At 43.1% G+C, this 17,725-nt stretch overlaps 1 protein-coding gene across 3 annotated transcripts in view; it reads right to left on the bottom strand.

The window, feature by feature from the left end:
• The window catches only part of DTNBP1 (dystrobrevin binding protein 1), a 109,885-nt gene that overhangs the window by 53,383 nt on the left and 38,777 nt on the right, over positions 1 to 17,725 (bottom strand). For all 3 annotated transcript variants that reach the window (XM_053249997.1, XM_053249994.1, XM_053249996.1), the window contains exon 7: positions 6,059 to 6,081. In XM_053249997.1, the coding sequence (XP_053105972.1) occupies positions 6,059 to 6,081 (23 nt within the window). The remainder of the gene's footprint in view (positions 1 to 6,058; positions 6,082 to 17,725) is intronic.

The raw sequence follows: 17,725 nt of genomic DNA, 5'->3' as shown, positions 1-17,725 counted from the left end.
GGGGTACTAACTGCTAATATTCAACTAAAACGAATTAATTATTTATTCAACATTTTGTTAAATAACCACTGAACAGATTTCAGCTCTGACAACTATTTTGCTTTTGCCTGCATAACATTACTGATTATTATGGCTCTCTTTAACAACCCCAGATTATGTACTCGTCTTACTAGAAATGCATTTTCCCCCTTCTGCAAACACACACACAGTGTAAGTGAGCCTATACTTCAAAACATTGCACTAAAGGGTAATTTACACATTACCCATTCAATAACATCTCTCAAATTTTTCAAAAATATCAAAATTTGTTCTACTCAGTATGACCAATAGCCATTAAGATTCTTGCTTCTGGTATTTCAGCAATGAGCACTTTCAGGATTTTAAAAAATGCCTCCTGCAAATAGAATGATTAAAAACCTGATTGCCTGAGCAAAACAGCTTATTGAATATATAGATATGCAATTACTTCTCTCGCTGGCAACAAAAAGTAAATATCTAGAAAGTACACTTTTGAAGGTAAGCTATCTAATGGCACAGTGGGGAAATGACTAGCAAGCCAGAGGTTGCCAGTTCAAATCTCCGCTGGTATGTTTCCCAGACTATGGGAAATACCTATATAGGACAGCAGCGATGTAGGAAGATGCGGAAAGGCATCATCTCATACTGAGTGAGAGATGGCAATGGTAAACCCCTCCTGTATTCTACCAAAGACAACCACAGGGCTCTGTGGTCTCCAGGAGTCAACACCGACTTGACCGCACACTTTACCTCTATACTTTTGAATAGTCCTTTCCTATTGCATTTAACATCTGAATTGAAATTTTAGTAGTTTCCACAAGTTCAGCAATAGTAAGGCAATGTGCTTAGAGTTTTGCAAGTTCCTTCACGTAGTGAAATAGCTAAAGCAGCAGAGTCTAGTAAGATCTGGTGGGCCACTGTGCGAAACAGGATGCTAGACTAGATGGGCCTTGGGCCTGATCCAGCAGGGCTGTTCTTATGTTCTTAAGATGAGCACATAATCATTTTAAAGTTGGAAGGGAGCTTAACGGTCTTTAAGATCAACCCCCTGTTCAGTGCAGGAAACTGCTAAACTGGACAGATGGCCATCCAGCATCTGTCTAAAAGACTCCAACGGAGCCCACTCCTGTGTGAGGCAGACTATTCCACTGTCAAACAACTCTCTTACATTTAGAAGACTTCTTCTAGTGTCTAGCCTGAATCTTCTTCCTCCTCATTTCAACCCACTGGCTCCAGGCCTGCCCTTAGGAGCCCTTAGTCCTGCTCCTTCTTCTATGCGACAGCACTTCAACAATTTGACGACACCTATTCCTGTCTCCAGGCTAAACATACCCAACTCTTTCAACTGTTTCTCAAAGGACTTGGCTACCAGATCCCTCATCATTCTTGTTGCTCTCCGCTGAACGTCTTCCAGTTTATCAATATCCTTCTTAAAATGCAGCACCCCAAACTAAACACAATGGTCACCAGTACTATGAGAGAAAGACCTGGAGTAGCATTAGTGCTCGTGAAGAATTTCAGACTAATTCTGCACTGATGCTAATGTGCGTGTGGGAGAATTTGGGTCCTGCACAATCCTCAATGCCATTTTTGGGGTGGCACGAAGTGCTTCCAGGAGGAGGAAGTTATTGAAATCCCCCACACACACACTGCATCCCACCCGCTACATGAGCAGTGAAGCCAAGTTAACTGGATTTTATAGAAGCACCATTGCGTCTCCTATAGTGCCTGCGAATTGTTAGTCTGGATGGCAGCCAGTATTCCAACTGAGGTCTGACAGTGCAGAGTAGAGTGGAACTATTATTTCTTTGTTAATTCTGGTTAAGTGGAACTATTACTGTCTTTATTACTGTAACCAGGAATCCACAAGTTTAGGCTTCACTCACTAGCCAGCCATTATTTGCACTCACCACCAATCCCCTCTCTCCCCTCAGTTCCGTTTCTGGCACACAGGCAAAGGAGAGAAACGGGTCTTCTTTCATTTGCATTGGGATATGGAGATGGCAAGAAACGGTGGGAGCACTCTTCTACTGCTTAGAAATTATTCCTGCCATTTCTCACATTCTCAAAAATGGCAGAAGAAATGGGATCTCTTGTGGGAAAAAATGTGCGGTGCAGAGTGTCATGCTTGCCAGAGGGCTGGGGGCACTAACCACTAGAGAGCTGCCAAGTAGATATGTAGATGTCTGAATGCAACCCAAGATTGCACTCACTTTTTAAGCTGCTGCATAGAACTACTGGCTCATGTTCAACTTGTGGTCCACCTTTTTCACATGTACCTCTGCCAAGCCAGGTCTCCCCTGATCCTATACTTGTGCATCTGATTTTTTGTATGTAAATACAGAACTTTACATGTCTCTCTGTTGAACTTTGTCTTGCTATTTTTGGTCCAATAGTCAAGCCTGTCAAGGTAAGCTCTGGAATCCTGATTTTGTCTTCTAAGACATTACTCCTCCTCCTACTGCATTTCTCATGGCTGAATGGGGATTTGAACTCGGGTCTCCCCAGTCCTAGTCCAGCACTCTAACCACTACACTCTAACCACTACAGCCAGCATGGTGTAGTGGCTAGAGCGCTGGACTACGACCGGGGAGACCCGAGTTCAAATCCCCATTCAGCCATGATACTAGCCGGGTGACTCTGGGCCAGTCACTTCTCTCTCAGCCTAACTTACTTCACAGGGTGTTGTGAGGAGAAACCTAAGTATGTAGTACACCGCTCTGGGCTCCTTGGAGGAAGAGCAGGATAGAAAATGTATGTATGTATGTATGTATGTATGTATGTATGTATGTATGTATGTATGTATAAATAAATACACACACACCCCACACTGGCCCCACAATTAGCTACTGCCCCCAGCTTTGTGTTGCCAGCATATTTGATAAGTATTCCCTCCCCCATCCAAGTAACTTATAAAAATGTTGAACAGCAAAAGCCCAGGACAAAATTCTATCTGACTCCACTAGATACCCCCATCCACTTTGCCATGGAGCCATTAATGAGCACTTGTTGGGTTTTGTTGTCCAACCAGCTGTGAATCCATCTGACAGCAGTATCATCTAGCCAACATTTTATCATCTTGTTAACAAGAATATGTAACACCTGTTACTAGAAAAGGGGATGCAAGTGCCGGAAGCCCTGTCCCCAAGCCTATGCTATGGTATCACTACACAGAAGAGTAGGGGTGTGCAAGCCGGCTCGGCTCAAAGGGTTCAGGGTTGAACTGGACCAGCCTCAGCCAGTCTAAACAGACCCGGGAAGAATTCAAATTAAGCCAGGCTGATACTCTACTGGTAAAGGGGAATCAATTGAGGATTCCCCTTTACCGGTGTGTGTGTGTGTGTGTCTTCCCTAAATGTAGAAGGAGTGGCAGGGGAGTAAGAATAACTACCTTAAGTGCCATCTTCAGCTGCCGTGGTGGGGAAAGTTCTGGCCTTCCTCTGAGTAGCCAATCTGGGCCCGGTTCAGGCCCGATTCAGAACTCTGCACAGGCGGAGAGCTCACTAAAATGTCCTCCACGCATGCGCAGAGACCATGTGCATGACCACGCAATTTGCACAATTGTGTGGTCCACACAATTTGCATGGTCATGTAAATGGCCTCTGTGCAAGTGTGGAGGCCATTTTAGCTACCTCCACACCTGCGCAAAGACCCGAACTAGGCCTGTACTGGCCCAGGCTACTCAGGGGAGGCCAGCGGGAGTGGGGGGGAAACACTGGCACTTCTTACTCCCCTCCCGCCCTCTCTACTTTTAGGAAGCCCCCTCCCCCCCTTGCCCTTTACTTCTAAAGGGGAATCATAACCAGATTCCCATTTACCAGTAAAGCTCCGAGCCCTTTCTAACTGGCTCAGTTCTAACTCGAACCAGGTCTGGTTTAACAGTGCACGGAACTGGACTGGCCCAGCTTGGCTCGAATCCAGTTTGGATTCAAGCCAAACTGGCTTTGCTGGTTTTTTGCACATCCCTACAGCGGAGTGTATGGCTCTGAAAATGTATGTCTTGCAGAGGGCAACATCCAGACTAGCATGTCTCTAGCACCAAGTTCCTGCCTCTACCAATTTTCTTGTAATTTCTCCTCCCCTCTATGTTCACCCATGTTGCATCTTGAATTGTTGCCAGGAGTCTCTCAATGCTTGGGTATGGGTTTTTCAGAAATTCTGAAGGTTGTGGTGATGGAGGGGATGGGGAAAAGAGCCTCTACGAGGGCAAAAGTGTGAGCACTACTTTGGATGCTAGCCTATATAACAGAAATTGATCCTGCCCATTAAAAGAGAGCAAGACAAAGAGCCAGAACTGCAGGTATTCCTTATAGCAGAACTGAATTTCCACAACTACATAATAAAGGAAATAGATGGCATTTAATGGAAGTCAAAATTAGTTTTTACAAGAATTTTTTCTATTATATTATCTAACAAGTCAGAAAACAAGTCCATGTTCAAAACTGCATTGTCACTGCAGGTAACAATCAAAGCATGACCAACTACTCATAAAATGGAATGCAAATTTGAAAATATAAGCATTCTAGACTCCACATAGTGGAAAGGGAAGAAAGCACTCTAGGATATGGCTCTTTACACTGAAACCCAAAAGATCTATAGCTTCAAAACATAATATTGTAAGCTAAGTGCATATAGTATGAGCGGAAAAAGCTTTGCTCACACAAAAATTTTTACAGCCCATTCCCCCTCCACAAAAAAGCCCCCTGCTCCTTACAGTTAGAGAGCCCTCTTGAACAGGCTGGCCTGGCCTGGGAAGAGAAGAAAATGCCCCTTCTCCATTTGCACTACAAGCACTTAGTATACAACCTATATTTGCAATGGGTTAGTTTTTCATTGTACATATATGCAAATATTCAATGGCACAAGATCAGATTTACCTTATCTTTAGTCATCTACCAATATAGCTTCCATTTAAAGCTGTCATAGCAAAACAAGACATTCTTAATACCAAGTTAAAACTAAGTGACATTTTATATAATGTGTCGCTTGTTATCTGTTAAATGGACTTTGTTATGTAAGTATAAAATAACTCACTCAACTAAGCAGGATTAGGGCCAAACTAGATGAGAAGGTAAATGCTATTGGCTAATCTTTGGTTTATCTGTACTTTAAAACAGCAGCTGTGCAGGGGCCCAATTTGGATGGGGACCACAGCACATAAGGAGGGTATATGCAACTTTTTACCTCTGTTCTACTTTCCTGTCAAAAATATCACCCCTGAAGCTGCTATGGGCCCCTGAAGATGTCACTGCAGGAAACGGCTGCTTTGGGGCCCACAACTGTTGTGGGGGTTGCATTCTCTGCAGAAACTGAGCAGAGTTAAAGGGTTATATATATTCTATTTCTACACTGCAGTCCAGAACAGGCACCCTGTACAGCTGCAATTTTAAAGTAAAAACAGCTCCTAGATGAGAGAATGATACGTTCAACAGCACATCTCATTTTGCCCTTATACTTAACAAATTTTAAAGTTATACTGTAGATCCAGTCCATCACAAGTACAGTGCCTGCATATGGCAGGATCTACACAGGGCATCAAAAAGCCTTGCCCATAAGCATTCAGCATTCAGGCCTGTGTCTACCTCTTATATCTCACGCCAACCAGTGTTCCCTCTAATAGGAATTCCCAGATGTTGTTGACTGTTGACTACAACTCCCAGAATCCCCAGCCAAAGGTTGTTGAGGCTGGGAATGCTGGGAGTTGTAGTGAACAACATCTGGGAATCCCTGTTAGAGGGAACACTGCCGTCAACCTTTCCCAATCTACTCAGTCAAGGAACGCAAATTCCACGTTCACCATTTTGTTGGCTATCCAGTCAGGAACATCAGCACAACTTTGCACGGCCACTCAACTATTGTAAGAAGAATATCTAACAAGTGATGCAGAGCAACACACTTATTTGAACCATGGTAGCTAAAAGCCGATCCCCACAACTGGACAGTTCAAAGGTAAGCAGTCTGATGTTGAAACAGAAGTCATTAATTATGCTTATTTTTAAAACACTTTATTCAACGGGGGGGAAATTAAATTTTAAATTACCTTTCAAGACTTCAAGTTCTTTCCTGTAAGAGAGAAAAGCAAAACATAAAAATGTATGATCACAGACTTCAGCTGTGCAAAACATTTTGAAGGCAATAGGAAAATATTGTAAGGTATTGCAATCTTTTGTAAGTAGGTTATTCAGGAAAAACTCTGTTTACATAATTAGGGCGGTGGGGGGAGTTATACATTTCATCTCAAAATCAATCCATAGTGCATATATTTATCTCTTCAACTGCAAAAAAGATAGCTAAAGACCAATGGGATAGCCAATTAACAGGTTAAGGTGTTCAAATTGACATAGGGCCATGCTAGCAATATGCCTATTGCATGAATGGGACCTAAATGCTCCCCGCTCCATCAACTTAAGTAGAATCTATAGATTTTGCTCTCAAAAAGGGAGTCATGCTATAACATTTAATTACCCCAGTGTCCCAGTCTGTATCCCCCTGCTACTTGCCTCAGGAGAAAAGCTCCCACTCCAGGGGCAAATGACAACTCTGAGGTGGGAGAGAGAGGGAGCATGTAAAGAATTAAAGACCCTCCCCCTATTATGGTCTCAACCTGAATTGAGACCCACCCTGCCCCCATGCATTCTGCTTACATTGGCGTCTGTGCACTTAATTGTTTCATACAAGTCAAATACACGGCAGTTGTTGAAGAGGGAAGGGGAGTTTAACCCTTTACCCCCACTATGATCCCAATCCCAATCCCACACCACATTTGGTATTTGCCCCAGGAGTATTACTATTATTTATATAATGCTTTTCAACAAAAGTTCTCAAAACAGTTTGTGTGTATGGGGGTGGGATTTCTTGGGACAAACAGCTGCTGAGGGATGCGGAGAGATCTCGTTTGGGACTATGATGGGGTTAAAGTCTCAATCCTGATCGGATTGAGATAGTGGTCTCAATCCTGATCGGGGCCCCAACATATTCTATCTATTGCTTGGCATGCAGTTTAAGCATATTTGCCAAGCTCCAAAATGTTTGTTTAGTTCATACTTCTGTTAATTCTGAGCCTAAGAGGAACAGCAAAACTAATCTTACTCTTCTGCTTGTTGAATACAGAGGAAAGAGTTGTGGTATGCAAGGACAAGACAGTGGAGTCGAATCAGGAATATTAACGGTTTAATGAAACATATTATTTACAGAGAGGCAAGTGCAGTTCGCCTTCAGTGCTCTTGCTGCTGGCCATTTGTCAGCCCTCCCTCTACTCCAGGACTGGAATAAAAGTAACTAAAGCACCATTCAAAAGCTGGCCTGGGTCAATGAATGGATTAACCAAAAACACCACACTGCTAAAAGACATTTTGGGAGAAAACAGAGGGAAAAGACAGAAGCAGGTACTATTATTAGCCATTCACAGTAGACAACAGTACAGCAATAAGCCTCCCATAGCTGTAACACACAGGAATCTGTAGGAAATTTACTGAATCACAAGACTTGCTGGATGTCAAGCCCAAATCCAGAGAATAGCCTCTGCTACACAAGCATCAACAACAAAAATCCCAACTCCCATTTTAGATCAAATCATCATATGGCAGACTGAGGTGTAGGAGAGGAAGGCCAGCAAAAAGCTAATTTATGTTACCTCAGAATGGTACAGAACTACGGGGGAAGACCATGATTTTAATGGATACCGAAAACACAGAAAACATTATAACAAGACGCAAACTCCATCCAATAGAGCTATGCTAACATTGATTTTAAAAATAGAGCCATGAAAAGTTTGGAGTCATCACACAAGACCTTCCAAGCCTGCTCTGCTTTCTGCACCCCATGAAGATCTGGGTGTGGCTCTGACTTCATCAGTCCTTTGTCAATCAATGTAGCTGACAAAACAATAATGCCCATTTGGGGCCATATTGCTCCAACCAGTAAAGTGTATCTTATGACAGCCATTTCTCTGACCATTTCCTGTCCATCTACCATGCTACCCTTTCCCTAGGCAATTTGGTGCTTGACTTAGTACCATGGCATCAACTCACAATCTCTCCAAATCTCATCCATATTCACTTCTTCACCCCGCAAACTTCTTGCCTTCATTATCTCATTCTTTCCAACTTCCTGTCCTCACTCAAGCGGGATTCTTCACCTCCCCACTTGATATTGCCATTGCTGCTCCATCTTATTTGGAGGCTTATGCTTCACTCACACACCCCACCTTGACAGCCACTGTGGAGGACCTGCCCTTTTTGTCAAATCCTGCCAGCTCCCATACCACTAGCTACTTCTACTCACTGCTTCTTGGTCATCAAACATTCTGTATGTCCCTCCATGCACCTCTGTGGTATATCATCTGAGAGACTTAAATGAGAAAATGCATAGTTTACAAAAGATCTAAGCATTAGGAGCCATACATCCAACCTATGAAGTTAAGAATTTACTTTCTGTGAGTAATTTAATATTTTTACCTGCTCAAACTAGTTTTAGGTTAAACTAGTTGAAGTTGTTATTATGAATATTTATATACTGCTTTTCAATTTTTTTTAAAAAAGGTTCTAAAAGCAATTTACATAGATAGAAAAAGAAACAAGATGGTTCTCTGCCTCAAAAGGGCTCGCAGTCTAAAAGGAAACATAAGGCAGACACCAGCAACAACCACTGGAGAGATGCTGTGCTGCAACTGAATAAGATACTTTCAAATAGAAATAAAGAAAACACACAGATTCAAAAAGGTAGCTTATTGCACAGTATTTTGGAGCCAAAAGTATTTGAAGAGCCTCATTCAGACAAACAGCAAGGCAAAAGAAGTCCACAGATGCCAATTTCTAAGAATACCCACCAAGGATATTCATATCATATGAAGATCTAGATTAGCAATGCTTAAGAAAGCATCTAGCTATATAGCTTTCATTTCAACATAAAAGGTAAAATTGATGTTGAAATTTCAGTTTGCTGTGCATCATTTTATTAACTGTAATATTATCAGCATTCTTGAAAATACAACATTCTCTCTGACAGAAGTCAGCTGAGGAGCTGCCATTCAAATGAAATCTCAGAAAGATTCCTGGCTCTTAGATTATGAAACTAATGCAGCATTCAACAAGCTCAGTTTCCTATATATAGTGCACTGCTGAAAAAGCAAAAAAAGAAAAAGAAAAATCTTGAGTATACAGCAACATCAAATCCTCAACATTGCCAACAGGCATAAATGGCATTACAGAATGTCATCTTCAAGAAAAGAGAACATTGGCTAGGCAAGAAATAAAGGCTCAAGCCAGAAGTGCATTTTGAAAATGAGTTTACTGTGTGCCTGTATTAACTACTTTAACTCCAGAGGTACAGCTAACAGAGGCAGAGTAATATAGGAGGTTGAGGGCTGGGACATAAGAGACTCCTGTTCAAATCCTTCCTCTCTTATAACACTCACTAAGTAGCCAGCGGCAAGTCACTATGTCTGTGTCTACCTGACATCACGGTGTTATGAAGATTATGAAAATCCCATACAAGCCATCTTTAACTCTTTGATGATAGGACACATACATTCATTTATTAAGTAAACCACTGGAGGCATAGAGTAACAATGGTAGCACAAAAGGGTTACATGTTTCTGTATGCCAACACCACAGGGCTCCCCAGGGCTTTAGAGGCAAGGCGAGGATAGCTAGGGGATGGGGTTACATCAGCCTCTTGCTGCTGCTGGGTACAGGAGACAATCCCAAAATGATGAGTCTGTTTTTCTGAAAACATGAAATAGAGGTGCACCCTGATGGACCTCCTCAGAAAGCTCATTACAGAATCTCAGGACATCTCTAAAGTTGGCCGGGGGGGGGGGTGTTTTTGGAACAGGATGGCAAAGGGGATTACGGCAGGGGAGAGGCGATTGGCAAAAGAGGGGAAAGCCACTCCCACTTGCAGGAGCAGAACGTTTGATTGTGCAACAAATGCTTTAGATAAAACTACAAATAGTGGATAGTACTAGGTGTCTCCCCCCCCCCATACATAAATGAACAAGCCTAACAATAGTACAGAGCTGTTTCTATATTTTTATGGATACACAAGATATAATGCAAGTCAATATCACACAAAAAAGGTCAAATGATGACTATCTATCTATCTATCTATTTTATATGCCTTTTTAAAAGTTGCCAGAGATGGGGAGGCTCTCTCATGCAACTGAGAGTGCATTCCAAAGTCCAGGGGCAGCATCAGAGAAGGCCCGTTCCTGAGTTGCTGCCAAATGAGTTGGCGACAACTGCAGGGGAACCTCTCTAGATGATCTCAACAGGCAGTGGGGCTCATGGTGAAGAAGATGTTCTCTTAAATACCCAGAGCCTAAACTGTTTAGGGCTTTATAGGTAACAACCAGCACCTTCTATTTTGCCCAGAAACATTTTGGCAACCAGTGTAATTCTTTCAAAACAGGAGTAATATGATCTCTCCTAGATGATGCAGAGATCAACGTGGCTACCGCAATTAAGTTTTAAACTGTATTTCGAAACCATCAAAATAAGCTGGTTTCCAATATATCTAGGATGAAGGTGCTTATTTAGCAAGGAGAAAGAAAAGACAGATAAGAGATTCCCACTCTGAACAAAAAATTACATAGTTGACTCAGGGCTATACAATGTTTGAGAGTAGAACAGGCTACTACAGTGGAGAAAAGTTGGTTGAAAACCAGGTCGAAAACCAAAATAATTTTCCAGATGTGAACATCTTGAGGCATGCTTCAGACCTTGAAGGTATTTTATTGTACCCTGTACATTTATCTATCTTTGTGGACAAAGTATCCTCAAAAGGGCCAGTGTAGCTCCTTCAGTACAGGAGTAATATCGTCTCTCTGAGATGACCCAAAGACCAACCTGGCTGCCACATTCTGGAAAAACTGCAGTTTCTGGACTACATACAAGGGCAGCCCCACATAGAGCGTATTACAGTAATCCAGTCTGGAGGTTCCCAGCAGATGTACCACTGTTTTGAGGTCGTTCATCTCAAGAAATGGACGCAGCTGGCATATCAGACGAAGCTGATAGAACGCACTTCTGGCCACTGCCTCAACCTGGGAGACCAGGAGAGGCTTGGATTCAGAAGCACCCCTAGACTGCATACCTGTTCCTTCTAGTGAAGTGTGGCCCCATCTAGAACAGGCAGATCAAAATTGTCTTTCGAGTTTCGACCCTGCACAATGAGTACATCAGTCTTATTTGGATTCAGTCTCAGTTTGTTATCACCGACTCCAGGCAGCCATTTAGGGTGGTTACGGCCTCTCTTGATGAGGCTGACATGGAGAAATATATTTGGGTGTCATCAGCATACTGATAGTACCCTGCACCAGATCTGATGATCTCTCCCAGTGGTTTCATGTAAATGTTAAACAACATTGGAGACAATATGCAACCCTGAGGCACACCATACAAAAGTTCAGATTTTGAAGAACAGCAGTCTCCAATGGACACCATCTGGAACCTGCCAAAGAGGTAGGAGTGGGAGGCACTGCAAAACAGTGCCTCCCACTCCCAAACACCTCAGATGCTCCAGAAGGATACTATGGTTGATAATATCGAAATCCGCCAAGAGGTCCAAAAGGATCAACAGAGTCACACTTCCTCTGTCAATTCCCAGTTGGAGATCATCCATCAGGCCGACCAAGGCAATCTCCACCCCATAGCCCGCCCAAAAGCCAGTTTGAAATGGGTCAAGACAATCAGTTTCCTCCAAGACTGTCTGGAGCTGGGAAGCCACCACCCTCTCAATTACCTTGCCCAACCACGGAAGGTTGGAGACAGTCCTATAGTTGCTCAACTCTGAGGGATCCAAGCTAGGCTTCTTCAGAAGCAGTCTAATAATTGCCTTCTTAAGACAAGGAGGCATACTGCCTTCCCTCAGAGATGCATTTATAATCTCTACCAGGCCTTCAACAACCCCCCCCCCCGCCAGATACTATTAGCCATGTTGGGCAAGGGTCAAGAGAACAGGTGGTAGGCCACACCATTCCAATCAGCTTGTCTACATCCTCAGGAGTCACAAACTGGAACTGATCCAACCTAATCACACAAGAGGAGTTGCTGGACACCTCCACACCAGACACTTAAATAATTGTGGAGATGGAGTCTAAGTTGGCCCGAATATGACAGATTTCCCCCACAAAGAATTTGTTAAACACATCACTGCGGGTAAGCAGTAGTTCCAGATTCTGATTCAAGGGTGGAGGGGCACATACTAGTCTTCTCACAATCCTGAACAACTCCACCAGACAAGAACTTGCTGATGCAATATGAGCAGAAAAGAATCGCTTCTTTGCCACACATATTGCCTGAGCATAGGTCTTCAAATGAGCTCTATGATGCAATCTGTCAGATTCAAGCCGATTCTTTCTCCACTTGCGCTCCGGTCATCTACCTTACTGCTTCAGCCCCCATATCTCTTCCGTATACCAAGTGGCCAATTTTGAAGCACGTCTGAGAGGACGCTTAGGAGCAATCATGTCTACTGCCCCAGTGAGTTTGCTGTTCCAATTCTCCACAAGGGCATCTACAGGATCACCGGCAGAGTCAACACTAAATCCCTCCAAGGCTTCTTGAAATCCTGTTGGATCCAATAACCTTCTCGGGTGGACCATCCTAATAAGTCCCTCGCCCCTGCGAAGGTGGGAAGTGATTGTGAGTCCAACCTCAACCAAATGGTGGTCCGTCCATGACAACAGGAAAATCATAGGATTCCCCACCCACAGAATACCACTCTGATCAGAGTGAAAAATCAAATCAAGAGGGTTACCAGCAATGTGCATCGGTCCCGAGACCACCTGGGATAGGCCCACAGTTGTCATGGCCACTATGAACTCCTGAGCTGCCTCGGACAAATTGGTCCCAAAATGAACACTGAAGCCTCCCAGCACCACAAGCCTGGGGGACTCCAACACCAAGCCTGAGACGAAGTCCGTCAGCTCAGTTAGGGACTCTGTTGAGCAATGGGGCAATCAATACACCAACAGAAGTCCCAGACTATCCCTGGTCCCCAAACTTAAGTACACACATTCAATATGGGTCCGACACATTAACAGGGATCCTGGTAAGGGAAAGGTTATTCTTATAGACTACAGCCGCTCCACCTCCCCACCCACAGTCCATCACCGGCTCCTCAACAGAGTACCCTGGAGGAAGAAGCTGGGACCACACTAGGCCCCCAGCCTCCCCCAGCCAGGTCTCTGCAATACATACCAGGTTGGCGCCTTCACCCAGAATCAAATCATGGATGGTTTCTGATTTGTAACCTGGCATTACAAAGGAGCAAGGTGAGGTTCCAAGGTTGGTTGGCACTACTCTCCAAGGTCAAAGAGCTGGCAGGACAGCTGGAAGGAGAAACAGCTATTAGGTTTCCAAGTCCATTATGGAAGTTGTAATCCAAAAACAGTTGGGGAGCCAAAGTTGAGCAGGCCTGCTCTACACCATGCATGATTTTGTAGACCTCTATCATGTCGCCCCTCCGTTATATGTTTTCTAAACTAAAAAGCCCAAGGTGTTTGTAGCCTTGCCTCATAAGGAAGGTGCGCTAGGCCACTGATCATCTTTGTTGTCCTTCTCCAGTTCTATAATGTCCTTTTTGAGATATGGTGACCAGAACTGTATGCAGTACTCCAAATGTGGCCACACCAGAGATTTGTATAAGGGCATTATGATATTAGCAATTTTATTTTCAATTCCCTTCCTTATGATTCCAAGCATTAAATTGGCTGCACATCGTGTAAACACTTTCAACGAGTTGTGCACCACTACCCGAAGATTTCTCTCATGATCAGCCATGAACAGCTCAGACCCCATCAGCAAATAAGTGAAGTTGGGTTTTTTTGCCCCAATATGCATCACTTTACACTTGCTAACACTGAAACACATCTGCCACTTTGTCGTTGTATTTCAACCAGTTACCAATCCACACATGAACCTGTCTCATTATCCCATGACTCCTAAGTTTTCTCAGGAGTCTTTGATGAGGAACTTTGTCAAAAGCTTTTTAAAAGTCCAAGTATACCATGTCAACTGAATCTACATGCTTGCTGACATTCTCAAAGAACTCCAAAAGGTTAGTGAGGCAAGATTTACCTTTGCAGAAGCCATGCTGGTTCTCCTTCACCAGGGCCTGTTCTTCCATATGCTCAACAATTATATCCTTGAGAATGCTTTCCATCAATTTGCCTGGCACAGACATTAAGCTAACCAGCCTGTAATTTCCCGGATCCCCCCTGGATCCCTTTTTGAAAACCGGTTTTACATTGGCTACTTTCCAGTCCTCTGGTACAGAGCCTGATTTTATGGAGAACAAAAACATGGGAAGGAAAGGGAACCCCAAAGCAAAGTAATCAAACAAAGGCAAAAAACCCCAATCCAATTATAAACTTTAAAAAGAATTTTAGGTAGATAAATAAAAAGATTTTGACTCTCTTCCCACTCTTGCATACACAAGAGAAGGAAAAAGAAAACCAGCCTGAAACAAACAAGTAACAAACAGGAGCTCTTTCCAAAAATTGCATGAAGGCACAAGACAGGACTGGAACTGGGGTATGCCTGACACTAGCTCTGCTACAGGAACTAGCCTGCCTGAAATTTGATTGGCCTTGTCTGAAGCATGCAGAGACTGATAACCCAAGCATAGAGGATGACCTCACTATACCTTGGGAAAGCTCGGTTCAGGGAAAGGTATACATTCAGTATCCTCTGCCAAGAAGACAGATGCAAAGAACTCATTTAGCTTCTCTACAATCTCCATATCCCCCTGAATAAGTCCTTTCACTACCTCATCATCCAACAGACCAATCACCTCCCTGGTAGGTTTCCTGCTTCTGATGGATTTAAAGAAGGTTTTGTAATTCCCCTTGATGCTTTTAGCCAAATGTTCCTAAAATTCACTTTTCACCTCCCTTATTGTCTCCTTCATTTCTTTTGCCCATGTTTGTGTTCTCTTCATTTGGGCAGGCCTTCCAATTTCTGAAGGAATTCTTCTTCCCCTTTATAACTTCCTTGACTTTGTTAGCCATGCTAACATCCTCCTGGACTTGGTGGTATCCTTCCTCCTTTTTGGTATTCATTCTAACTGGGTTTCTAGTATTGTAGTTTTAAGTAAACTCCATGCATTCTGGAGCAAAGTGACTCTCTTGATTTTCCCTTTCAGTTTTCTTTTCACCAAACTCCTTTTTGGAAGTTCAAAGAACCTGTGTTAGACTTGCTTGGCGATTCGCTCCTTGCATATAAGCTGAATTTGATCACATGATGGTTACTGTTCCCTAAAGGTTCCACGAAACTGACATCTTGCACCAGGCCCTGTGCACCACTTAGGATTAAGTCAACTGTTCTAGGACACAGTCATTCAGCATATCTAGGAATCTGGCCTTTTTGTCATTACTTGAATGTGACTTTACCCACTCTGTGTATGGGTAATTGAAGTAACTCACTATTACAGCTCTGTCTCTGACACCTCCTTGATTTCCTTCCGCAACTCCCAGTCACTGTCAGCATTTTGATCAGGAGGGCAATAGCACGTTCCTAGTAGTACATTTACTTTCAGGCCTTGTATTGTCACCCACAGAGTTTCTGTGGAGGACTCTGGTCTTCCTAGGTTTTCTAGATTGTGAGAGTCTATCTCTTCTTGAACATACAGTGCTACACCACTCCCAATTCACTGCTTCTTGTCCCTTCTACAGAGTTTATAGCTAGGAATAACAGTTTTCCACTGGTTCTCGCTGTTCCACCATGTTTCTGTTATGCACATTATATCTATGTTTTCGTTAGCAACCAAGCACTCCAACTCTCCCATCTTGGCTTGGAGACTTCTGGCATTGGCATATAAGCACCTATATGCTGAATCTCTTACCTGTTGTGTGCTATCTTTCTTATGGTCGTTTGATCTCTTTTACCAGCTAGAACTTCCTTCTGTCTGCTCTTTATTTGGTTCTTGGTTGAACCCTTCTGGTTTACCTGAAGCATTTACACCCTCACACCTTAAGGGGTGGCATCTGCCAAACTGGATAGCAGATAGCTCCTGTCGGCTATCCCACAGTTTTAAAAGCTGCTCTGCAACCTTTTTCATTTTAAGTGTCAGCAGTCTGGTTCAATCTAGGTTCAAGTGGAGCTCTGTACAGGCTCATCTTGTCCCAAAATGTATCCCAGTGCCTAACAAATCTAAACTCCTCCTCCCAGCACCACCGTCTCATACACACATTGAGACCCCTCAGCACTGCCTGTCTCGCTGGCCCTGCACATTTCTGAGAATGCTACCTTGGGGGTCCTGGACTTCAATGTGCTACGCAGCAGCCTAAGCTTTGCTTCCAGGACCTCCCAACTACATTTACCAACATCGCTGGTGCTGACATGCACCACAACAGCTGACTCCTCCCTAGCACTGCCTAAAAGGTTTATATGCTAGTTTTCTTTGATTTACTTCTATCACACACAAAAAGATTTCCAGAATTTCCCCCATAATTTTTCCATGGACATTTTTCCATTTCTACAAATTCATTAGCTGACATCCAGACTAGCACTGCACATGTGTGCAGTGTGGAGGGGTAGTTTTCATTGATCTTCCATTCTCTTTAGGCCATCAATGTCATTTTTTAGTGATGCACATTGGGCGTCAGAGCCTCCAACACTCCAGCATCACCAAAAAATGACACTGAAGCCCTAAAAATAAACACAAAGTAGATAATAACCACTGGAGGGATGCTGTACTGGTATTGGCTAGAGATAGTTGCTCTCTCCCTGCTAAATATAAAAGGGACTCTTTGCCCAGATAGCCAAGATAAGTGCCCTCTGACATAATGAAGAAAGTATGAGATAACCAAGAAGGACTAGAATCCTATGCATCACACTTTTCAAACCTTATTTTCCAATTCAAAATGGCTGACAACCCAGATGTTGTCAGTGTTAGCTCTAATGTGTGCTCATGTTCACACATTTTTTTGATGTCCACTCAGTTAATTTTCATTCCCGCTCAGGTTAAATCAGGAAGGCCCCACTCTGAATGCACATGAGCACACACTGCCTTGATACTGCTGCCTAGAACAAAACACATTCTCCACACAGATGAAAAAAATTAGAGAGAACACTAGTTAACACCTTTACATACACATAATTAAACACTGTAAAAGCAAAAATTTTAAACAAATAACCAAAGGAAACAGGATGCAGGTGGCTTCCAGTAAATTCCCAACATATCCAAGGATCTACAGAGTCAAGGGATATTTGGGAAAGCCAAGACAGATTTAAAGGTGTTTAACTTATGCTTTAAAATAGGCAAAGAGAGTGGCAGTTGCACTTCAGGAGGAAGGGAGTCCCACAGAACAGGGGAAGATACTAAAAAGGCATGCTCTCACATCAACACCAGCCTCATATTATAGGATTTTACTTATCCAGTTGAATCTTAAATCCATTTCCTGCACAAGTTTTGCTGTCTTGCTTAGTATATACAGTACTGCTTGAATATATGCATTCAGGTCATGAAAATTCCAGTCCTCTTTTTTCCAATGGCATAAGCCCCCTAAGCCAACTCGCCTACTAATTATTCTCTAGAGCATCTCAAAAGATGCATTCTAAAATCAATAACTTAGCTGCAGTTCTAGTTCTAACTGGCCTTCCAATCAAATCAAAACCAGACTAACTCATGATCACTTGATCCAAGTTTATTTCCAACAGCCATTTATCTTATCGTCACTAGATGCCAACAGCAAACCAAAACA

The sequence above is a fragment of the Hemicordylus capensis genome, chromosome 4 (genome assembly GCF_027244095.1).
Source record: "Hemicordylus capensis ecotype Gifberg chromosome 4, rHemCap1.1.pri, whole genome shotgun sequence".
Taxonomy (NCBI): domain Eukaryota; kingdom Metazoa; phylum Chordata; class Lepidosauria; order Squamata; family Cordylidae; genus Hemicordylus; species Hemicordylus capensis.
Note: the sequence above shows the minus strand (reverse complement) of the source record. Positions and strands in the feature narration are given on the sequence as shown.